General features: G+C 31.2%; 1 protein-coding gene across 4 annotated transcripts in view; it reads right to left on the bottom strand.

The window, feature by feature from the left end:
* LOC142322058 (uncharacterized) overlaps nucleotides 1–27084 on the bottom strand; it is a 40682-nt gene that overhangs the window by 12750 nt on the left and 848 nt on the right. The window contains exons 2-4 of one of the 4 annotated variants that reach the window (XM_075360692.1): nucleotides 15414–15690; nucleotides 6605–7530; nucleotides 3788–3993 (exon numbers count right to left, since the gene is read on the bottom strand). In XM_075360692.1, coding sequence (XP_075216807.1) covers nucleotides 3788–3993; nucleotides 6605–7529 — 1131 coding nt within the window. In that variant the 5' untranslated portion in view covers nucleotide 7530; nucleotides 15414–15690. Of the gene's footprint in view, nucleotides 1–3787; nucleotides 3994–6604; nucleotides 7531–11596; nucleotides 11728–15413; nucleotides 15691–27084 lie in introns of those variants that run through there. The other 3 variants (XM_075360691.1, XM_075360694.1, XM_075360693.1) reach the window with 3 other exon arrangements.

Below are 27084 nucleotides of genomic sequence, written 5' to 3'. Positions count from 1 at the left end.
AAACTGATTCAAAAAGTGAATCTTGTTAAACATGCACCTTTCGACAACCAGTGCACTTCAGTATGTAGAGCAATCGTTGGAAGTATTCATCATTTTCATCGCACAATTGGGCAAATAAATTCGTATTCAATGCATTGCTTCGTATCTTGTTAACAGCATTAATTACAAGTTGAAGCGATTGGTGCAATCTATCACTCAGGTTTTTCGCTACTAGGTGTTGTCGGTGGATGACACAGTGAATTGCAGTTACCTCTGGTATAATTCTTTTAAGATGGCTTATAAACCCACGATATCGCCCGACCATGGCAGGAGCTCCATCTGTTGCCACCGAAATGATGTTTGTGAATGGAATTTATTTTTCGTTAAAAAATCACTCAGGACATTAAATATTGATTCACCTTTAGTGTCCGTCTCCAAAGTTTTCGGAATAGTTGATCTTCATGAATTTCTTCGTCCATAACAAATCAAACATATGCCAATAATAATGCTTCATTACCAGGTAAGTTGACTCGTCCAGTTGAATAGAAAAATGAGTTGTTTGCAGATAATTACACAAGAAATTTTCAATATCAGAGCTCATTTCATCAATACGTCTTTGTACAGTGTTGTCACTTAAAGGAATTCTTTTGAGTATGTCAAATGGAGATTTGATCAGAACAGTTTTTAAAACCTCTTCAACAGCGGGTAAAATTAACTGTTCTCCAATGGTGTGCGGTTTTCCAGATTTCGCTATAAGTAATGAAAAATTTCAATTTTCCAAGAAAAGCTGAAATTACACCCTTTGTTTTTATTAAGTTGAGACTGTCCTCTTGTAATTGTAAGTTAATGTAATAGGTCTCTTTTCATATTTTTCCTTCAATGTTTGAAAATATTTCAAATCTTTACCTATTTTATCAGGATGACACCTTCTTAGATGATCTTCGAGCTTCGATGGTTTCATAGAGTAGCAGCTCAAAATTTTGCTGCACAAAAGGCATATAGGCAATCGCTTGTCTGCCTCTGATGGAAGAAATCCAAATTTTAAATAATCAACACTGTACAGTCGACATTTCTTCTTAGATTCAACCATGTTTCGTATCAGTTACCTACCGGTAAATAAAAAAAAAACTTTGTTTTAGTAATCTCAAGGCGGTCTTACTTAACAGGATATGACTATTTTAACAGAATAGGATTAATTAATTATTGCAATGAAATAAAGTTCAGCGGCAAACTGGTTCTAATTATTAAAAGCAATAAATTGGTAAGATCCATAATAAAGTTTTATGAAAATGGCTAAACCGATTTTAATGTGATGTAAAACATTTTTTCATTAATTATATTTCCTGTAAATTCTATAGAAAATACTTTTAAATAACCAATATTTTGATATTACAACTCTGCGATTTTAATCATTTATTTATTACTTTGATGCACGTTACGAGTATGTAAAGACAGGTACAATTTATGAAAATATACAACGTGTTACAGAATAAGGGTTACAACCGGGAAATGGTATGTTCAGGATAAGTTTTTAAGTCGATTCCAATAGTTTTTTTTATATATCTGAAAAAAAAATTTAGACCAAAAATTAATAAATCCTTAAACGGAGACAGTAAAAAGTGGTCACATTACAATATTGTGATATCGCGTAGGTAGCGTAGCCCCCGCGGCTTTGACCGCGCTGCGCGCGACGTTTCAATATTGTGATTTGACCACTTTTTACTGATTTTTTATTAATTTTTGGTCTAAATTTTTTTTCAGATATATAAAAACAAACTATTAGAATCGACTTAAAAACTGATCCTGAACATAACATTTCCCGGTTGTAACCCTTATTCTGTAACACGTTGTATAAATGTATATAATTATTAGTGAACCACCACACAGTCGGGTAAAAAAAATATTACTAATAAAGTAGGAACAAAAAGTTCAACCTTTCTCGGCTTTCTGTTCTTTTAGGGAAGTCTCTAATAATGGCTCTGTTCAGTATTTAATTTTTAATACGTACCTACTACACGCAAACATTACAAATATACTTATTACAACATAAATATATTTTTATTGCAGGTGGGTTGGAAGAGATTTCTTTTAGGAATAAGCCTCGCCTTTTGTACCTACGTATTTTTTGTAATTTGTGCATTTTTTGTTTACTGACGTGTACAATAAATTGTCAAATAAATAAATAAACAATAAATAAAATAAAAGTAAGTATAACAAAAAAGCAGGTAAGTACTTACTACTTTTTCCGACACTGGCAAACGCTAACATCTATTCACTTTACTTTACTTTTCTTTTCGAAATTCCAGAAACAAATGAGTAACGTTTATCCTTGGCAATCGTATTTATATTGGTGAAGAATCAAACAAGTTCATGTAAGATTGCTAGCACACACACCACAAGTCATATTTCGTCCCTTTGCACGTCTGAACAATCGTTGCGGACGGCAGCGGCGGCGCTTTGCAAGTCTCGACATGTTCGTTGTACTGAATATGGAAGTTTTTACAAGTAACAGTCGCTGAGCTTCTCAAAACATTATCTGCCTAGATTGATACGCAAAGTCAAGCCAACATTTTAGTTCTTCACTATCGAAACCAGATGAATTTTCATGGACCCCGCTTATGAATTGTGAACCCCCATTTTTTTGTCACACCAATGTAGACCCCCGTCGAGTCTCCCGTGGACCCCTGAGGGTCAACCTGGACCACTTTGGGAATCAATGCTCTATACAATGTAAAATAAGAATGCTACAACTCATGGAAAAAGTGATGAAAATGGCTGTTTTTACCTGTTGGCGAGTTAGAAAATAGTCTATTATTCAAGAAAAACATTCTTTTTAAATATAAAAAAATATTTTTTGGTTACTACAAGGTGGATAGTTATCACACACCAAATATCATCAAAATAAAATATAGTGATGCACTTACCATTTGCTGAATTAAAATGGAATACCCCACTGATTATTTTGTCTGTTTATGGTAATAATGTTTCAGCATAGTGACAAGAAAACTGGTGCAAGAAATTTGGAAAGGTGCACTAGATAAGCACGACAAAAAATGAAAGGTAATACTTTATCATGACTGATGAACTTGTTTTGAGTTAAATAACCCTACCACAGAAACGTCATTTTGTAATTTACAAACTTTTTACAGGAAAACATACTGCAGAACAATTTTTTATAGGACTGTGACAGCTACTTGCAAAAGTTCAATGCAAGATTAATGCCGAATCAATTCACAGATGTAAACAAAATATAAAAGAATCGCCACAGCTCTGATATTCTGCAGATCACAAAATTTTTCAGTAGGCCAATTCAAAAAAATAAAGAAAAGTAATTGATTTGTGTGTTATTTTCTGTCTTTCCTAGCACTGACAGATTAACATCCTTAGCTGATGCATTTCAGAGTACTTATATTCTCAAAACTACTTTTAAAACTAGTGTTAAAAGTAGTCATTAATCAATAAAGAAAAAGAAATAAACAATAAATAAAAAAAAATTCTTTTTCAGTTTATTCCAATTTTTGTTTGTACGAGCCCCAATCGAAATGCAATTTTGAAACAGTACTTTACTCTGCAAATGCAAATACTCATTAATATGGTTTTTTATTTGGTAATGTCTAATTGAAGTAAATGGTGATGAAGTAAAACACGATGACATTGACAATGGTCATAACTTATAAATGATGAAATAATGGGGGTACATACAATGTTAAGTAAGTATCTATATTTATTCAGTAATTTATTATTATCTCTTCTGCACAATTTATTAATAATAAAAACTTGGAATGGAACAGGCAAACTAAATACGTACAGTTAAGCATTTTCTATATGGGCATCGACTTTCTCTATGACCAGATTCTCCACACATGTAGCAAACTATAGGTTTTATAGCTTCACGGCAATGTTTTATATCATGATCATATTGCCTACATCGTCGGCATCTCTGTTTGCGAGAATTATATAAATTACGATTTAAATCTTTATCACTCACAAACCACTGTCTTGCACTAGTTGTTTCTGTAACAAAAATTAGTGTTATAACAATTTAATTCAAATAAAATCTTACACAATGTTTATGTAGTTTATTGAAATTTATATTAATAAAAGACTTTGTCATGATATTTGAGCAAAAAAATGGAAAGAAATAACCAAATCACAGTATTAATTTCTGACTTTACAAGCAGCTCCTCATTGTATATACTTCAAAAATAAAATAGTCTTTAGTATTACTTTCATATAAAAGATAGCTGAAAGAAAGGAAGATTATTTTATAAATTATTTGTACCGCACATCTTTATTCTGAGATAACTGTAATTTATCACAACCTTGATAAGCAATATCAATCAGTATATCAACAGCCATTATAAGAAATATTCAAATTAATTACTTTGAAACAATTTTATAAACTCACTAATAATAATTACAATTACTAAATACATTTACTAATCGGTATTACAAAAAATAAATCAGAAGAAAACATTTGCCAATAATTTCTCCTACTTCCTGTAATTAGGTTGTAATAATAAATACTTACAAAAGATCTTACAAGAGAGTAATTCAATAATCAAAGAGACAAACTATTTAACAGAATAAATTTGAAACTGTCTGATTTCAAGTTAGCACCCCTGACACAGAAAATTTCAGTTTTTCACAAAAGAATTTCAGTTTTACAACACATGCAGACCTAAATCTAATCTATACTTGTTACTTGATGTTAAGTAGCAGCAGGATGGTTAGCGGAACTGCAATTTTGTTAAACAAATTAATGTGTGGCAAAATAGTTTGAACACAAAGATAAACAATAAATCTACAGTGAAAATATTTTAATACATAAATAAATTACAAATAGCTAATTATGGTACAAGTTAAGAATCACTCCTTATAAATGTCTTTTCTAACTTGTCAAATGCAAATTTGATATAAAAATAGTGATCATTTTTAAAAAAATAAATTTGTGTGGTAAATATCTTAATTTCAAAGATATTTATTGTTACATGATTATTCAATAGTTAGGACCTGGAATTTAAAAGATTTATCTGCTAAAAAAAAAAAATTTTTTTATTTACTTGATTTTAATTTTTAATTTGATTTATTGATTTTTAATTTTAATTTGATTTTATGCTTTGACGTCATATTTTTACGTATGTCAAAATTTTTACAATTTAATTTTTCATATTTTTAAATATTGTTTTAATTTTTAATTTAACTGAATAAAAGTTTAAAATAAAAAGATTTAAAAGGTTTTAAATTAAAAAAAAAAATAAATAAATAAATGCATGATTTATTTTACAAAGTTTTTAATGTAATTTGAGATGAATATATAATGCAGCTGATGATGCAAGTAAATCGCAAAAGTGCTCATCCATATATACTGGAATAAGGTTGTCATCCTATTTTATTTATTCTGTATTTTGGTTGATCTAATAAAATAAAATAAATATAAATATATATGCTGACATTTAAAACTTTTACTTCTAAAATTTCTACAACATATTAATAGCTGATGAGATCTCAATAACTGATGTGTAGCTTAGTTTTGTCATTGTTTCAGTAACCCTGATAATAATCTTTTACAAGTTATAAATTTTTTTATTTAGAATTTTAATTCAATTCTGCATTTTAAAACACATTTTAGAAGTAAAATCAGTGATTGGGACTTATTTACGGTTACATAAATTTTAAGTAATGGAAATGAAAATATAATCTGCAATGAAGCATTGGCATTGTTATGTTTCTTTAAAAGGAGGTAATTCTCGGCTAGAAATTGCTAAGAAAACATTTTGTAGAAATATTTAAAACACATCTAAAATATATTATCTTCTTCTATCTTCAAAATCAAGTTGTAAAATGTGTGCGAGGATAATTTGTTCAAAAGAAATTTAAGGTAAATTACTATTTTAAACATAGTCATTTATTTATTTAATTAATCCTTAAAAATGTAGTTAGTAGTTTAAACTGTAACTTTAAAACAACAGATAACATGACAAAAATATTTTTTTAAGAACATAATTTTTACATTTTGGGACCAATTTCTTTTTTTTACAAATGTATCCATGAAATGCAACAAACTTTTACTTCTTGTTTAAGTTAATTTTCAATGATAGATAGTATATTAGCTGGAGGTTGTCTGCATTTGAAGACAATTAAGAATGCTACTACTGTAATGATATCGAGATCATGTCATGTACAGTCCAGGCAGGGTTAAAGTCTTAAATCAATATCAAAAAATAAAAATTCTTAGTTTCACTATGTGCCAAGTAAATAAATGATGTGGTAATATAAAACTTGTTTTAACACACAATGGAACTCTAATTCAAAAAATTCTTGCAAGAAAGTAACATTAGAGTATTTTTATGTTAGGGAAACAATTGACAAGTGCTTAACAAAAATTCCTGATGGTACTTTGTGGGTAATAGTTTAATGGTTCAAAATAGAGACCTTCTCAAGTATAACACAAAAATACACGTCTGAAGATGAGCATCAATTATTTAAAAAGCTTACCCAATAAATAAAAATCTTTATAAAAACAAATGAATGCATACAAAATTATGTGATATCTGTTGTAATGATATAACTTTTTTAAAAAGCAGTCCTACAATTATGTCACTGCTGTACTAATAACACCTACCTTTCATTTTTTTAATTAATTTCATTGAATCAAAATTCAATTTTTTGCGAGAAATTTTGCTGTAGAATTTTATCATAGACTGTGTCCATTTTTTAGGGCAATGTTTTTCTAATTTCTTTTTTTTCTTAATTTTAACTTTATTATTCTTATCAGAGCTACAACTAACTCCTTCCTTTGAATTTTCTTCATCAGAACTAACGATTAAAACTTCTATATTTGTTTTATCTAGCAGAGTAGGTTTACTATTGATGACAAAATTATTTTCATTATTAGTTTTTTGTGATTTCATATGATTATCTAATGCTTTAAAAGATTCACCTCCAAATAACTTTATATTAGTATTAATATCAATGGATAGAAATGAATTTTCAGAAGTATTGTCAGTGGTATCAACCAAATCAATACAAACAGTTTTATCATTTTTATCCCTTAATCCCACTGATTTAACAGTAGAGGTTTCAATAATCATGACTTCATCATCATCATCATCATCATCATTGATGGTTTGCTTATCACAAGGTTTACCATCAACAGTATCACTTGCAGTGATACTTTCATCATTATTTAACAAAACATTATTTGATGTATTTACAACACTCTCACTAACATTCATGTTACAAACATCACTGGATTTTTTAGAGCAATTTTTTACTAAGGTTTGAAATTCATGAGACTTGATAGATTCATCATTTACTATCTTACTATCAACTGATATAATTTCATTTTTTAATGATACTATTATTTCATTGGAAGATTTATCTAATTCAATTTCAAATCCACAAGGAAGATCAGAAGGAATTGTCTCAGATAGATCATTATAATGAATAACTGAATACAATTTTGATTCTAGTTCTTTTAGCTCTTCTAAACTATCATCACTTGATTCATCACATAAAGATGGATCTTCCTCAACTGCAGCACTCATCCTACAAACAAAAAAAAAATAACAAAAGAATAATTTACTGATGTCAAGTAGATTTATTTATTTCATTGCTTGAAGAATTACAAACAACTTACAACTAAATACAACTTCATGAAGAAGAATACATACATATTGTTAATTTAAAATGACTTTTATTTATTTATTTAAAATTTACTGGAATAGATACAATAAATCATTTCTAATAACACACATCAAATCTGCTCTAAAAGTAAATAGTTGAGCTGAGAGCATGAGTAATAATAAACATACAGGAATCAAACAATAAATGTTATCAAAATTATAATTTACATCTAAAACAATATTACCTAAATACCATTCAAAGTAAGAAGGAAATAATTTTAAGGAAACAAAATTTATTATAAATTAAATTCAAACACAATATTACTTTTACTTATCATATACAATACATATACCATACAAAAAAATATCTAATAAAAATATCACTAAGACAATACAAAAATACCCAAATTAAAATAATTTGAACACTTGATTTTAATGCTGTTAAAATCATAGTCATTATTTACAGAAAAATCCTTCAAATATTTCCTTAGGGAGTGAATTGAAGCAAAATTACCCAAATCAATACAAAGCATTAACAATAATCAACCAGCTGCATTATATAAACTTATCCTAAAGAAAACTCTATTAGCAAGAGGAATATTAATATTACTCATCAAAGAATATATATACTTAGTTCTATATGAATGATATAGAAGAATTTAATTAAATGTTAATTTTTATAAACAAATAATACATTTTTAATATATATATATATAAATTTTTATAACTAACAATGCTAAACAAGGAATAAAGAAAATTACTAAAAAAAAATATACAGTTTAACAAAATGTTTAATGAGTTAATAGTAACTAGTAATTAACTCAGCGTCAAATAATGGGCAGGCAGGAGTAGGTTTCATGATGAACAAGAAGATAGGGAGGAGAGTGGAGTATTTCAAGAGGCATAGCGATAGAATCATTGTAATACGGATAAAATCAAAACCTAAACCAACAATGATTGTTAACGTCTATATGTCTACAAGCGCACATGATGATGATGAGGTAGAGTGTGTGTACGAAGAAATTGATGAAGCAATTAAACATGTAAAAGGAGATGAAAATTTAATAATAGTTGGAGATTGGAATGCAAGCATTGGAAAAGGCAAGGAAGGAAATATAGTGGGTGAATACGGGCTGGGCAAAAGGAATGAAAGAGGGGACCGACTTATAGAGTTTTGCACGAAGTATAATTAAGTAATTGCCATAACCCAGTTTAAAAATCATAATTGAAAAATATACACTTGGAAAAAGCAGTGGAGAGAGAAATGAACATTGGTAAAATAGACGGAGCATACAGGAAAGTTAAGGAAAATTTTGGGGTACATAAATTAAAATCCAATAATGTGTTAAACAAAGATGGTACACCAATATATAATACGAAAGGTAAAGTCGATAGATGGGTGGAATATATTGAAGAGTTACACGGAGGAAATGAATTAGAAAATGGTGTTATAGAGGAAGAAGAGGAAGTTGAAGAGGATGAAATGGGAGAAACAATACTGAGATCTGAATTTAAGAGAGTATTAAAAGATTTAAATGGCAGAAAGGCTCCTGGAATAGACAGAATACCTGTAGAATTACTGCGCAGTGGAGGTGAGGAAGCGATTGATAGATTATACAAACTGGTGTGTAATATTTATGAAAAAGGGGAATTTCCGTCAGACTTCAAAAAAAGTGTTATAGTAATGATTCCAAAGAAAGCAGGGGCAGATAAATGTGAAGAATACAGAACAATTAGTTTAACTAGTCATGCATCAAAAATCTTAACTAGAATTCTATACAGAAGAATTGAGAGGAGAGTGGAGGAAGTGTTAGGAGAAGACCAATTTGGTTTCAGGAAAAGTATAGGGACAAGGGAAGCAATTTTAGGCCTCAGATTAATAGTAGAAGGAAGATAAAAGAAAAACAAACCAACATACTTGGCGTTTATAGACCTAGAAAAGGCATTCGATAACGTAGACTGGTATAAAATGTTCAGCATTTTAAAAAAATTAGGGTTCAAATACAGAGATAGAAGAACAATTGCTAACATGTACAGGAACCAAACAGCAGCAGTAACAATTGAAGAACATAAGAAAGAAGCCGTAATAAGAAAGGGAGTCCGACAAGGATGTTCCCTATCTCCGTTACTTTTTAATCTTTACATGGAACTAGCAGTTAATGATGTTAAAGAACAATTTAGATTCAGAGTAACAGTACAAGGTGAAAAGATAAAGATGCTACGATTTGCTAATGATATAGTAATTCTAGCCGAAAGTAAAAAGGACTTAGAAGAAACAATGAACGACATAGATGAAGTCCTACGCAAGAACTATCGCATGAAAGTAAACAAGAACAAAACAAAAGTAATGAAATGTAGTAGAAATAACAAAGATGGACCACTGAATGTGAAAATAGGAGGAGAAAAGATTATGGAGGTAGAAGAATTTTGTTATTTGGGAAGTAGAATTACTAAAGATGGACGAAGCAGGAGCGATATAAAATGCCGAATAGCACAAGCTAAACGAGCCTTCAGTAAGAAATATAATTTGTTTACATCAAAAATTAATTTAAATGTCAGGAAAAGATTTTTGAAAGTATATGTTTGGAGTGTCGCTTTATATGGAAGTGAAACTTGGACAATCGGAGTATCTGAGAAGAAAAGATCAGAAGCTTTTGAAATGTGGTGCTATAGGAGAATGTTAAAAATCAGATGGGTGGATAAAGTGACAAATGAAGAGGTATTGCGGCAAATAGATGAAGAAAGAAGCATTTGGAAAACTATAGTTAAAAGAAGAGACAGACTTATAGGCCACATACAAAGGCATCCTCGAATAGTCGCTTTAATATTGGAAGGACAGGTAGAAGGGAAAAATTGTGTAGGCAGGCCACGTTTGGAATATGTAAAACAAATTGTTAGGGATGTAGGATGTAGAGGGTATGCTGAAATGAAACGACTAGCACTAGATAGGGAATCTTGGAGAGCTGCATCAAACCAGGCAAATGACTGAAGACAAAAAAAATGTAACTAGCACCGGCTGGAGTACATAGTCAATTGTATTCTCCCAAACCAAAATGCCATATGAGAGAAATGACTGAACAAATGCATAATAAACCATTCTAAGCTGGGTATATGGCAAAATATACCTAAGATTCCTGAACTCATAAAAGAGCCTCCTAACCTTCTTAACCAAATTATTTATTTGGATATTAAAATTCAAATTACAATCAAAACTACCCCAATATACTTAACAGAATCGACAAACATTAGTACAGCACAATTAAAAGTATTCATATTAAGCTGAAAGCAATCAAATTTATGTAAAATTACCTTATTATTAATAATAATAACTTTTCTCCTGTTAAAAGAATTAGTTAATTTAGTTTTAATTGCATTAATGCACAAAAAAAAATTATAAACCAATAATTAATTTTATTAATTAATAAAACCAATTAATTTTATTAACCAATTTCAGACTCAGATTGGCCTTCATTAGAATCTTATTAAAAGAACCATCACAAAAACAGTGGCTGTGTCAACAGCAAAACAAGGAAAAATTTACTTTGAATATTTTATACTTTCAATTTACCCTGAATAATCAAATTGAAAATACCATTTATATACCACGAATAAAATAAGGTCCAAAATGGTATTGTGGAATCCCAGAAATCACAGGAAGATCACTAAATACACCATTCAGTTTAACACATTGTGTTCTGTTACTTAAATATGACTAATAAATTAAAAAATATCCCCCTAATACCAATATTATGCAATTTATTCAAAGGGAGTGAATTACTAACAGAATCAAAGGCTTTTTTATATACAAAAAAATCCTAATGACATGGTAACAATCATCCAATCTTTCCAGCATCAGATTTGTAAGAGTAAACAAGACATTATAAAGTTTCAGTGTCTGATCTGAATCCAAAATGAAATTAAATAACATCATCGGAAGTAAAACAATTCCATGTAAAATTTGTTTTATTAATGCTGGTTGTTAAGCTTACCTCCTGTTGACATTATCAAATTAGAATTATCAGATCTCTATTTCGTCAACAGTAACAGGATACCAAAAAATATATATAATGTGCTTTTCTCACAAATATTTTTTAATATAAATATTTATGCAAGTATTATTAAAACCATGAAGAGCCATAGAAATGGTACTAAACCTGTATAATTTAAAATAAAATAAAAGTCAAAAAATTTTAATAAAAATAAATTAACTTTAATAAACCCATGCATAATACATATAAATAAATAAACAAGTAATATTAACAGAACTCAATTTTTTTCTGATTTTGAAACTCTGAAGCTGGTACCAAATTAAAAACAAAAAAAAATTTGCTAGCCTTCTATTTGGCAACCAACATAAAAAACTAAAATTTAAAGAGTTTAATAGAATTATTTATTATTTTTTGGTGGATTCTGAAGTTTGTTTAAGTTTATTTTAACATTTAAACCTATTAATATATTGGTTATGAAGGAAAAACTGAAACCTGCATGAAAAAATCTATTTGGAACAAATGCATAGGAAATCAGTTACTTTATAAAAAGAAAATGAACTCAAAGAAACAACATTAATATTTTATAAATCCCAAATTTGCAATTTTAAGTTTCATATGAAAGTAGTTTGAATAACATCATGACTTCAGACTACAAATTAAGGTGAGACAATAAATGGCTATGTTTAGTTAACCCACTGTCTCCTGTGGTTGGACAGTTTTAACACAGCTTTTCTTTTCTTTACTTTTCCTGATTAGCCTCCGGTAATTACCATTCAGATAATACTTCAGAGAATGAATGAGGATGATATGTATTAGTGTAAATGATGTGTAGTCTTGTACAGTCTCAGTTCGACCATTCCCGAGATGTGTGGTTAATTGAAGCCCAATCACCAAAGAACACTGGTATCCACGATCTAGTATTCAAATCCGTGTAAAGATAACTGACTTTAGTAGAACTTGAACACTGGAACTTTTGACTTCCAAATCAGCTGATTTGGGAAGACGCATTCACTACTAGACCAACTTGGTGGGTTAAACACAGCACCTAGTTTAGGCTATTCATACTGGATCTTTTGTTTCATAAAATAACTAATGTTTTTATACAAGTGATCTTCCTGAATATGTTACAAAATGGATTTTCAACAATCTAAATAAAATCTTTTTTATCATATTGATTTTTATTCCAATATTAGTACATAGAAATATTTTTTATTACAATTTAGACTGTGATGTACAGTATAAACTGTATTTGAAAACTACTTTGAAAAAACTAAACTATTTGAAAAAATATTTTGTACTCATAGTTTTTTTATTTATAAGAAATGAATGAGGAGCTTACCCAAAAATATCCAATTTCAAATGATTACTAGATTTTATTAAACCTACCACATAAACTCCTTTTGAGTTTTTCTTCATGACTCAATTCACTACTCTCAGTGTTTAGTCCAGTACCGAATATATTTCTGGAAGTCTTCAGTGTTGATGTATGAGTAGTTCAAGGGATTCTGTTTTTTACTTTGTTGACATCAACAAATATTTGTTTCATACAAGATGAAAGAAAAAACTGTTTGAATACGGTAAAATGAACAGGAAGAATGGCGAGAACTATTACACTGTCTTTTGGCAAAAAAATGCTGCATACTTATGACTGTGACGGCAGGAGCATTGCCATGGTAAAAAATCCAATTTTTGCTACTTACAAGTCTAAGCATTACCTTTAAGTTTTCAAATAAAATAAATTATGAACAGTTGAGCCAGAAGGAAAACGTTTTTATACAAGTTATAGTTAACAAAAAAATCTAAACACACCAACATGAATTTGACATTGGATTGAACCTAATGGGCCCCTTCTTGAGTTTTGGTAAATTCAGCTAGATGGTATCCATTGGAATGATGGAATTTCTGTTTCCAGGTTGCAGTCATTGTACAGTGTCTGACATTTGGAAAGAAAAATCATCTTGAACTTGATCCCACAACTTATGACAAACATTCATAGGTTTTTTTATCCTCTGTCAATATAAATGAGAAAATGAATTTTTGCAAAAACTTCTCATTTTCAAATCAATAATTATTCAAAACAAATATTCAAAACAAATTAGTCATCTCGGAAATCTCATCAATAGTCCATTAATGACTGGACAATCTTCATCGGCACATCAACGGTCAATTATCATTGATTGTGCAGCAAACATTTTCAATATGTTTATAATTTTTGGCTAACTAAAGGTTTCGCACATCTTGATTGCTCTTCTAGTGACATTTGAATTTTAAATGTGAACATTCCTCATAGACTTGCATCTTACTTAAAGCTTCTTGAAGCATTAAAACAATTTCAGCAGCCAGTATTTGTAAAAAAAAACTTTTTGTTCTTTATTATCAGCCATCAGAAATATTTTCAAAATTCCTTGAAGGCACTTTGAAAAAAGCTGTAACAATAATAAAAATCAACCTACATTGATACAAACACTTAACACTTAAAAATCATGCAGACTTTTGACCCTTATAGTGTATCACACTAATTAATCTAACTCATCTGTAATATTCAACTTTCAATTATATTTAGGTCTACTCATATCACAAATCAGAGGATTATTATATACACAAACTAAAACTACAAACAGACAATAAAATGTAAAAAGATTAAATTAAGATATTTTAAAAATAGAAATATGTTGGAGAAATTAATTTTAACAACCCTTCTACTTTGTTTCATTTATTCCCAGCATTTTAATTCCATATTTCAACATCTCAATTATAATCTCATTCTCTTTACAACTTCTCTTACATTTTTGCAAGTAATATTCTCTGTATCAATAATAATAATAAAAAATGTTTTCTACTCAAATGATTTTCTATTATCCAATCTTATATTCTCAATGAATTCTTCTGAATAGTTTATTATAAGACTGCCTAAGTGTAGTTATTGACACTCAGTCATTAAGATAGGGGGCGACTGTAACAAGGCCTTCTACCTACCTTATCTGGCTTCATGGCTTATTCCCTTAGGTTGTTCTATCCTACACTCTACTGGAAATGTATTTCTCTTCCACTTTCAAGATATGATGATCAGTATTAATTAGTAGTGCTTATTTAATGGCAGCATTTTCTTGCCACATAACAACATGTAAATGTGTTTAAAAACTAACCCACTGGAGTTATCCTTACCAAAACCAACAGTGATGCCATCTTGATTCAGGATTGCATAATTGGGAAGAGTCTTATTTGTAGTTAACTCCTGCACTTTAAACTTTCATAGAATATATAAAAAAGGTGGAATTGATGAAATTCCTGCTTTATTAAAAAAAAAATAATCACAGATGCTATTATAGTTTCTCTTATAAATTGTGTTGTAATTCATTCAAAAAAGCATATTTCCAAGTTGTCTTAATATTTCTGAAATATTCCTCAGAAAGATTCTGCAGCTTATTTTCTAAAATTCTTGATGATTATTCATAAAATTTGAAAACTTAGTAAATACTAACATACACACTATGGTGTCAGAGAAACCACTTACAGCTGATTAAAATTCAGTCCTTTCCAATTAAACAGACAAAATCTAATTTTTCCACATCTATATAAAATGGATCCCTTGTTACAAAATGTAAAACGTAAGGTAACACTAAAGTACAAGGGCACTTCAGTCCACGAACAAGGGACCAAGTTGTCCTTGTTCTTGATCATTAATGATCTTCCTCAAAATATCACATCATTCATTCAATCATTAATTTCTTTGCAGATGATGTTAATGTATCTGTTCCAAATATAATTACTTAAACAGATTAAAAATGACAGTTCAGTAGTTAAAGAAATCACTTACTGGATGTATTTTAATTATTTAACTTAAAATTCAGATAAAATTTCATTGAAACATATAAAATTTGTATATTCTTCTCACATAGGTAAAACATTGCTGACTGCATGATTAGTATTCCCACTGGTGATAATAGTAATATTCTTTGTTACCCCACAGTGAATGTTTTGGGTTTTTTTGTTAAATCCTCAGGAAATGGTTAAATTGAATTTGTCTTCAATCCTCTTAATCATACACACTTAATGATTATAACTAAATGTTCACGAACATGCAATATTCTTATCTGAAATATAATAATATAGGTTAAATTAATAAAAAAGAATCCAGAAAGAAAGAAAAAAAAGCTTAGAACTTCAAAAAAATTAGAACAAGTTTTCAGGATATAAAAATGAGCTATGATAACATTGGGGAACAACAAAGAATTTTTTTTTGTCTCTGGAAGAAAAATGTGTGATTCTGATAGTAATTTTTCTCTTGAATTTAAATATGATATCGGGTTTTCCCAATCACCCAAGGTTTCTGAGAGACAGGCATTTATAATTTCAAACATTTTAATACTTTCTGCATTCTTAATTACACATTATTCAAATATCTGAGTCACCTAGAAAGTAAGAAATGACGATTTTCTGCTATATTTCACCTGTGGAGCATCCCTCTTGATGATCCAACAATAATCAACCAGCATATTAGGACTCCATTTCCCTTGATAACTCTTTTCCATAGCTGAAATCTCCTGATGAAAGTGTTCTCTGTGCTCATCGCTCACTGTGCCAAGATTTTCCGGTAACAAATCCAAGTGTGAGTGCAGGAAGTGTACTTTTAAGGACATATTACAACCCAAATTTTTATAAGATGTTGTAAAATCGTTGACAATATCATGGCAATTTTCTGCCTTTTGATTTCCTAAAAAACTCTTGAGTACCATTTTTGAATGCTTGCCAAGCTGCTTTCTCCAGTGCATTCAAGTTCCTCAAATTTTTCATCATACATTAGTGATCATATTTGTGGACCCACAAATATTCCTTCTTTAATTTTTGCATCACTAATTTTAGGAAACTTCTGTTTAAGTACATGAAACCAGGAGTATTGTGCATGGCCTTGATGAAATTCTTCATTAATCCTAGTTTGATACGTAATGGAGGTGGATACACATTTTTAGGATTATAAAACGGATCACATTTCACATTTTTCAGGAATGAGTGACTCACATTTAAACTATTCTTTTCTAATGAAATGATTTTTTCTGTCCCTACTATCCCAATCACACAAAAAACCAACAGTACTTTGGGGAACCAAGCTACAGACCAAGAATAAGTGCAATTACCTTCAAATCACCACAAATATTCCATTCATACACTGCATATTGAAACTTTTCCAATATAATTTTTTTTTTGTCTTCAGTCATTTGACTGGTTTGATGCAGCTCTCCAAGATTCCCTGTCTAGTGCTAGTCATTTCATTTCGGTATACCCCCTATATCCCTAAAATTTGTTTTACATATTCCAAACGTTGCCTGCCTGCACAATTTTTCCCTTCTACCTGTCCCTCCCACAATAAAGGGACTATTCCAGCATGCCTTAATATGTGGCCTATAAGTCTGTCTCTTCTTTTAACTATATTTTTCCAAATGCTTCTTTCGTCATCAATTTGCCGCAACACCTCTTCATTTGTCACTTTATCCAGCCATCTGATTTTTAACATTCTCCTATAGCACCACATTTCAAAAGCTTCTAATCTTTTCTTCTCAGGTACTCCGATTGTCCAAGTTTCACTTCCATAAAAAGCTTCTAATCTTTTCTTCTCAGGTACTCCGATTGTCCAAGTTTCACTTCCATAAAAAGCTACGCTCCAAACATATACTTTAAAAATATTTTCCTGACGTTTAAATTAATATTTGATGTAAACAAATTATATTTCTGACTGAAGGTTCATTTCGCCTATGCTATTCGGCATTTTATATCACTCCTGCTTCGGCCATCTTTAGAAATTTTACTTCCCAAATAACAAAATTCTTCTACCTCCATAATCTTTTCTCCTCCTATTTTCACATTCAGTGGTCCATCTTTGTTATTTCTACTACATTTCATTACTTTTGTTTTGTTCTTGTTTATTTTCATGCGATAGTTCTTGCGTAGGACTTCATCTATGCCGTTCATTGTTTCTTCTAAATCCTTTTTACTCTCAGCTAGAATTACTATATCATCAGCAAATTGTAGCATCTTTATCTTTTCACCTTGTACTTTTACTCCGAATCTAAATTGTTCTTTAACATCATTAACTGCTAGTTCTATGTAAACTTTAAAAAGTAACGGGGATAGGGAACATCCTTGTCAGATTCCCTTTCTTATAACAGCTTCTTTCTTATGTTCTTCAATTATTACTGTTGCTGTTTGGTTCCTGTAAATGTTAGCAATTGTTCTTCTATCTCTATATTTGAACCCTAATTTTTTTTTTTAAATGCTGAACATTTTATTCCAGTCTACATTATCGAATGCCTTTTTTAGGTCTATAAATGCCAAGTATGTTGGTTTGTTTTTCTTTAATCTTCCTTCTAATATGAATCTAATAAATTTGATAATAATCTATATGAATATAATAAATTTAAAGTTTTCATATGTTTCTTTCATATTAGCAGAGTAAGGCACAGGTTCTGATGGGAATTTATTGCCATTATGCAAAAGCACGACGTTTAAACTAACTTTAGAGGTATCAATGAACAAGCACCTGCTTGGGTTATGTTCATTACAGTGTCTACATAAGAGAAGAAATGTCATTACAAAACACTAAGCCATTTTCATCAGAAAAATAGTTTTAAATTCAGAATGACGATTACGATAAGTACATATCTTTGTATTCTTTTGAAGAAGATTCCATCCTTTTAACCAGAAAGCAAGCATTTCAGACTGTTTTTTTGATAACATTAAATCGTCTATAGGATCGTTAAGATTTTCTTGAGTCAGTAAATGAGGAGGCTCAGATGAACTACTTTGTTCAAAGATTGTATCACCAGAATCTGTTTCTTTTTCTTTCTTACTTCCATCAGACTCTGAGCTCTCTTCATCTAATGTCACATGTTCTGGAGGCTTTGGTATGGGCAATTCTTCGCCATGTGGAACTGGTCTCATTGCAGATTGCATGTTAGGGTACACCACTGTATGTTTTGATTTTGACATAATCTCTTTAATGCTTGTTAAGCAGAAATAACAGTCAGAAGAGTGAACTTTGAGTTCCCTAAAAATCATAGGAATAGCAAATGGCATGTGCCATTTTTCCATGTAGTGAGAAGTGTAGAACACAATAAACAACAGATATGTAGGGCCCAGGCCCTTGTTTGGTCCCTGACTTTACAACCAAAATTAAGTTCATAACACTTTTTTATTAATGTAAGGTTTCACCTTTGGGACTTGTGCGTCACTTCACATACATAACAAAAATTGTTAGGATGATTTAAACAAACTCTAAGCATTTTGTAACTAACGACTAATTAAAAGAAATAAAGTTGTAAATATGTAATAGACAATAATTTAATTTGTGTAATTTATTGTGTATTTTTTTAACGCACAATAATGTTGGCCAGTGTAATCTTTTGACATCTAAAAACTACCACATGGGAAATTTATTTAGTGCAATGGTTCCTTAAGTGTGTGCTTTGGCACTCTGGGAGCCATGAATTTCTCACAGAGTTGCCACAAAATATTACAAATTTTCATAATTTTATTTTTATTTTCAATTCAATGTCACAGGGCAGATCATCTAGTGGTGACTGGGGGCAAACCACTTAATTACTTTGTGGAAACTACAATAAATGGTTACTAGATGATGCAACCTAGTCTCTTGATTTTGTAATTTCTCAAATTTCCTGATACTTTGTGTTTGTATTTAAATAAATGTCAGTTTCCCATGGTTTTAGTACTGAATTAACTTTTGGAGACTGCATCAAATGAATACAGTTATGATCAAATTAAGCGAAGTTTAAGTACTTTTTCCCATGTTTATTTATAAAATGGATCTGTTTTTATTAATCAACATTAAGTATTGTTAAATGAAAATATGATCGACAGCAATTTGGACTTCAGTTTTATGTCAACAGAAGTCAGTGGTGAAAAGAAGCCACTGTCTGCATTCTATGTATAAATGTTTTGGGACCACAGTGCTTGCTACCAAATAAGTTTAAACACCATTTAGAAACCATTCATTCCAGTGTAGTTAATAATTCTTTTAACTACTTTAACAGAAAGCTTAAAAGTTAATCAACAAAAGGATAGTTTTTAAACACAGACTTCAATTCCAAGTAATGCTTTGCTAGAATCTTTCAAGATACAATCACAGAACACATTCTACCAATTGCTGTGGATATACTGAAGATTATGATTGATAGCCCCCTGCTATGAAGCTACTTTCAAAATTGCTTTTATCCAATATCACCAACAACCACAGAATACATTTCATAGCAGAGAACCTCAATGACCAATTAACTGAAAGATTAAAAGGCAAGGAATTTGGCTTGGAGCTGGATGAAGCCACAGATAATAACAAAGATACTCATTTGATTTGCTATGTACAGCTTACAAAATGTAATAAAATCGTAGAAGCCATCTTCACTAAAAGTATAATTGCTGGTGCAAAGACTAAAGACTTATTCATGATCCTTGATACTTTTATATCTGCAAACAGTTTGGAGTGGACTAAGTGTGTTTGAGTCTGTACTGATGGTGCTCATTCTATGACCACTTTTATGAAGGATTGTAGGCTTTTATTCAAAGCAAAGTCCCTGAAGCACTGTGGACCCAATGCATTATTTGCAGGAAAGAACTTGCTTTAGAATATCTGAGTCCTACATTGAACCAAGTCTTAGAATAAGTAGTGAATGTCCTAAACTCTATAATAACTCAGCTAATGAAGGCAAACTTTTACAAAAAACAATGCGAACATGGGATCCGAACACAAGTCTTTGCTGTACTACAGCACTTCGAGATGGCTTTCTTGTGAAAAGGTACTGTCTCATATGTTTGAACTGTGACAAGAAATTTATACTTTTCTTTAAGAGGAGGAGACAAGCTTACAGAACATTTTGTGAATGAAGATCTTTTGGTAAAACGCATATTTAAGTGACATTTTTAAAAACCTGAATGCTTTGACTTTCTTCCTGAAACAACATGCACCTTTTAAAGTCGATTGAAAAGAATTTTAGCTATTATAAAAACTAAAGCTATGGAAAAGAAAAAAGAATGAAGACAGAGGTATAGAATGTTTCCCCTTAGTTGCAACAATTTTTGACCTCCAATGGAGATGATTTGTTTGAGTTATGAAAACCATTTTTGAAAAACACTTATCACCTGCTTTGAGAGATATTTTCAAAATAGTAATATTGATAAATTTGCAAGGATTCAAAATCTACTTAATGACACTGCTACAGAAGAAGAGAATCTACTAAGTGGTCTTGTGACAACACCTTGAAAAAAAAATTTAGCAGCATAGAATTAATTGAATTTTGGATATCAGTAAAATATGGATATCTACCAAAGTGGTAAAGCTCACAAATTTTTATTCCATCTGTAACTTATTATTTGTGTGAAGCTGGGTTTTTCGGCTGTTGTTGTGATACAATCTAAGTGAGTGGCTAGGCTCAGTTTAATTCCATGAATTATGAAAATGTGCATTAATAATCAGGCTCATCCACCATAATTATTATAATTGGTTAAATCTGTTCAATTATTATTTTTTAAAAATCTAAAATGTGTTTTACTTCTACCAAATGCTTGTCAAAAATTAATGGGAATTTTAAAAAGTATACTTGTTATAATTTAACATAGGGCTCCTTGAGAAAATCTGGATTCAGTAACTACACCAAGAACAAATGATTTAGTAAAAAGATGCTGACATTTTCACTCATTTATCTTATGAATAAATCATTTATGCTAAAAAAAGAACCCAACACCAAAGAACACCAGTATCCTCCACAATCTAGTATTCAAATCCGTATAAAAGTAACTAATGCCTTTACTAGGAATTGAATCTTAGAACTCTCGAGTTTAAATGTTACTGCCTTTTATAAACTATACATAGCAAATCAAATAACATGATTTACTCCTTCAGCATATATGAAAGGGCCTTTATACTTCTATGATGTTTTTAAATAAATCACCAGTCCATTTATAAATCTTTCCACCAAATTAATTAAAATAAAATATTTATTTTTATAAATCCAATATTTTTTAATTACTTTTTAAAAAAAAAATTATTAAAAAAATATTTTTTCAGAATTATTATGTACAAATAATAATATATTTAAATTATTTCACCTGTCCCATATCATTATTGTTTTAACATTTACTCATACATTTGCTTTGCTATAATTTCATATACTTATTTTTATCATTTTATAATAATAAAGATTTTAAATTCCGATTTTCTATATATTAATTTTGTAATTTAAGATAAAGCCACATAAGTGTTTTTCTTTCCATGGTTTTTGTTCATTTTCCATAATGAAGTAGCAAACCTACTTATTCCTGATATTATCAATAATTTGTACCTATCTAGTTAAAATATTTATTTATTGTTATATACTTGGAAAAAAAATATTCAAGTATCATAGTATTCAAGTGTCATAGGTGTGCAACATTAAATCACTAATGAAAATATAGCAGTACATATTTACAATATTTATACAAACATCTACTTCCAAGCATAAAAAAACAACTGGAAGTGATACCTGTTCATTTCAATTCACTGTGAGAACGAATATATTTTTGTCAAGTCAACTACAATTTCTTACAGCTATTATACAGTGTGATTCAAAGAAACGGGAAATTTAAAAACTTAAATAACATTAATGAAAAATTTTTTTTAGAAAATGAATTTTATTTCATGTAATTGTACAAATGTTGCCATTTTAGGATACATACATTTTAGTTTATTTTTTAAAGATGACATCTTCCAGGTGAGCTCCTCTTCTACATAAACACTCACGAAGTTTCTTCGTTAAATTGTTCATGGTTTGACATAACATCTCAACTGGAATTTCCGCAATTGCTTCTCGGATCTTTGCCTTCAGTTCTTCCGTTGTAGCAGGTCTACTGTGGAACACTTTGCTTTTAAAGTGACCCCACAAAAAGTAATCGCAAGCTGAGAGATCAGGCGATCTGGGAGGCCATCTAATGTTACCATTTTGTGAAATGACACGTTGTCCAAACAATCGGCGTACAGCTGCCATCGATATTCGTGCAATATGTGACGTTGCTCCGTCTTGTTGAAACCAGGCTGTGTTAAGAATTGGTGGAAATCTCTTTTGTTGTTGTTGTTGTTGGAAATGCACTTCATCTGATATTCACAGTTCGTGAACAAACTCTTCGTTATCATTTATCTTCTGAAGCATTACATTAAAGAATTGTGCTCGCACAACTGCATCGTTCGGTTTCAGTTCCTGGACGATCTGCAATTTGTATGGATGGAATTGCAAGTCCTTCACTAACATTCTTCGAACACTTGAACTATGCAATTGTAAAGATGCTGAGAGGCGACGGATTGACCGATGTGGACTTCGTGTGACAGCATCTTGTAAAGCTTGAACATTTTGTGGTGTACGGACAGTTCGCTGACGGCCTGGAGGTTTCTTTTTCATTGCCGAACCAGTTTCCTCAAAATTAGATATCCATGTTTTAATTGCATGTGCTGATGGAACACGATCGTGCCACCCCAGATTAAAATGACGGCGAAATTATCTACGCGCTCCCTCCACACTGTCATTGTTTTTGTAAAACGCTTTGATAGCAAATGCACCTTGCGCACCACTCCAAGGATCCATGACAACTAAATGGCAGGTTAGGTTAGAGAGATTGGCGCCACTTATCAAGTGGTACCAATCGCCCACGGCTACCAACACAACTTCCAAAATTTCCCGTTTCTTTGAATCACCCTGTATTTTAAAACAGCAGTTTGTGAGAGGATAAGTTGCAGTTTGTTTATTCATGCCAATACTTGTTTTTTTAAAAGTAAATAATATGGAATGATATTCTTCAAATGAAGGTGATAGTCTGAAGCTAGCTTCAGTGCTGTGGTATAGATAGCTTTTCCTTTATACTTTTCAGTAATTATAGTGAGCTTTTATTGATTGTCAAAGAGGATAGTTGGATAACCTATTTTTTAGAGCTGTTATATAACGGCTGTTTATTATTCGTGATGACAATAGCAGTGTTATTGTCATAAGCACGTCGTGCTTATAAACATCTCTCAAAACAACAGGCAACATCTCTCAAACAAAAACAACAGATCCGATGAGTACTTTGAAAAGGGATACCTGTAAGGTATCAAGTCGCCAAGATAATCAGAGACAAACTTGATTATGTTACAGACATCTCATGTAGCAGAGAAGAATGTGAAATGATGAACTCCCAACTACACAACATACTATGGCAAATGGTGCCGACATTGTGTATGCCTAGGGGGTCATGTGCTCTTTCTGTTTACTGATAATAATACGTTGCCACTTTCAAACCAGTTTGGACCTCTATCCACAGATGAGATCAGTGAGCTGGCTAAACAGAGAGAGGATGTAGAACAACCTCCCATAGTCTTAAATGGTATCACGGATATAATGGAACTGTATGAGTTACAGGAGACAGTCGTGTCCAGGGTCAACTTTGGGGTAAGTGTGATTAACAGTAAACAGCTCAAAATTAACTTGAAGGACACTGACTATAAATGAATTATTCAGCTAGTTAGATAACAGAATCTCCTAGGACATACCTTCACTAGGAAGGATTTGAGAGCATTTAAGGTAGCATTAACAAATACGCACTACTCAGTTCCTCTTGATATTATCAAAGAAGGGATTGAGAATCAAAACCATAGATACAATAATACAATAATTTTTTGTATTATTATTTAACAAAAAAATCCATTTATTTATTACTATTTTTTTTTTTTTGATATTGTTTTTTTTTAAATTTGAAACTAATGATAGACTGACTTGGATCATTAAGGCTCTCTGCAATTTACTGCCAACCTCGCCATGTGGTCACAAATGAAATGTTCTCAGAGTATTTCCATTCCTTGGGTTATCACTTCATTTCAGAAGGTGACTGAAATGCAAAGCACATTCACTGGGGCTCCAGACTTACAACTACTCGTGTTAAGAGTACTACAGGAGTGTGATACAAAAGCACAGCTCAACAATTTCTCTGGCTTGGAACCGACCTACTGGCCTACAAATATAACCAAAGCTCCTGACCTCTTAGTTTTCTTTGTTACCTTGGGAGTTGGCCCTTTATACAGTGACATCAGAACCCTTGACTCTACTTCTGATCATTGTGCAGTGATACAAACTCTGAACACAATGGTCATATATTACAGGAAGTTCCCTCTCACCCACAGCAGTAGGATTGACTAAGATTCATACCAGTCGTGGATTGAGGAGAGACTACCAGTGGGTGTCCCTTTGAAATGTGCAGATGAAATTGATGATGCAATGCTAAGACTGAAATCTGCCATATGGGAGGCAGCATGGAGCTCAATGCCACTGAAGATGGTCAGTGAAAGAGAAGTAATATATTACCCCAGCGAGGTGATGAAACTATTGTGGAAAAAATTTGGAGGTGGCAGTCTACAAGAATCCTGAGGGTAGAATTGCTCTTAAAAGGTCTGCCTGTAACCTTAAGAAGTTGTTGAGGATAGTCAGAAGCCAACAATTTAGAGACTATGTCAAAGGGTTATGTTTCCAGGGTGGAGGTGAACTTTCATTGTGGAGGGCTTCAAGGAGTTTCAAACGGCCCCCAGTGCTGCCTCACCTATATGGATGGGCCTGCAGCAACAGCATTGGTTAGTCTTATTATCAATGTGGTAAAACATTGCAAAAGTTTGCGACACACCTATGCAATGTGTTCAAGCTATAGATTCGGAATATCTTGATGAAGAGATCTTTAAGTTCCTGGTAGCAAGACTTTGTCCACTTTCTGTATCAGAAGTCCACATCCAGGTGCAGAAGTATCATGAGAGATTGATAGATTGAAGTGCTTGAGGAAGGTCCCAGGGTTTGATTTGGTGACTGGTAAAATGTATATCTTACTGTCTTCGGGTTGGTTCACATAATCCACCTGTTCAATGCAATACTTCAGACCACATGGTTGCCCACAGAATAGAAGGTATGGCATATTACTATAGTTCTGAAGCCAAATAAATCAACAAATGTTGATGGTGGCACTTTATTAGGAGTTCTGAATGGTTCTGATTTAGGTGCGATTCTATATTTGATATACACTGCAGACTTTTCCAATATGGATGTAACGTCACAGTTTGATACCTTCAGTGTTGTCTCCTTTGCGCACAACAGTGATTTTGGTGGTAGATGATGAACCCAACCCAGCCTCAAGCAAACTGCAAGATGCACTAAATCTTATCAATAAATGGCTACATGGATGATGTCAGGGAGGGAGGAGGAGACAACTGAATGCTAAACTTGCACGACTGTACCAGCTCCTTGGTAGATGGTTTCATTTGTCCTTGACGAACAAATTGTTGTTGTATAAGGTTTTCCTAAAACCAATATGGAGGTATGGTGCAACACATGTAACAGTAATGTTGAAATCATCCAATGGTTTCAAAACAAGGTGCTGAGCATGGTATCAAGGGCTCCATGGTTCACTAGGAATGTTGAGGTGCACGGGTAATTGGACTGCCATCTATTTGTGAGGAGATATGGAGGACAGTAGGGGCTACATATCTAAGCTGGACAAACATATGAATCATTTGGCGCTGAATGCACTTGACAATGTTTAGGTAGTAACCAAATTGAAAGGCAAATTTTCTGGATCTTACTGATCTTTGAAATCATGGATGATCATTGGAGTGCATAATTCATGGGATGACAGTGAAATCTATTAATTATTTATTTATTGAACATTACCAAGTTACGGAATAAGATAGAATACATGATTATATAACTAGACACTGAACCCTGCAACTGCAAAGATGCTTAAGCTTCTGTATGCAGCCTAGAAAAGATACCCCATACATACTAAATATTACATTAATTTAATTATTATACTAAGCTTAATAACTAAATCAATTTATTCTTACATTTTTCTTAATAATTAAATTTATTTACAAATAACCTTGTATTCATTTAGTGTTCTAACCCAATTTTCCAATTTATTTTTAATATTTTTTAAGCTTATATTTCAGAGTTCAGGTGGAAACAAACTGAAATAAAATACTGATGTAGTATTTGTTCTTTTGTTTTTTCATTGTTGACTTCAGGCAAAAGTATTGCGTTTTTCATTTAATATATTTGTTATTAAATATTCATGTGACAGTTCTTTATAATGTAACGTGATTATTTCTAATATGTACTTTTATGTAAGTTATTGGGTAACACGTCAAGCATGTCAATAGCAGAGTACTGCTATTATTTTTTTTTTAGAATCCTGATAACCTTAATATGAACATTTTCATAGTTGTTTTACTTGCTCCACCTCATGCAATAATAACATAATTATGTTATCATACAATAATATAATCCATACTTAATCATAAAGAAATTTTTAACTGTATAAAATGTAAATCATATATTTGGTTTTTTGCACAATAATATCTATTTAATTATTCCAACAAAAGTTCTGATCATAGATAGATTAAATTTTAAGAATCTTTACTGCAATTTGATATATGTTGAAGCTGG

The sequence above is a fragment of the Lycorma delicatula genome, chromosome 3 (genome assembly GCF_047948215.1).
Source record: "Lycorma delicatula isolate Av1 chromosome 3, ASM4794821v1, whole genome shotgun sequence".
NCBI classification, from domain to species: Eukaryota; Metazoa; Arthropoda; class Insecta; order Hemiptera; family Fulgoridae; genus Lycorma; species Lycorma delicatula.
This window is presented reverse-complemented; position numbering and strand designations above follow the sequence as displayed.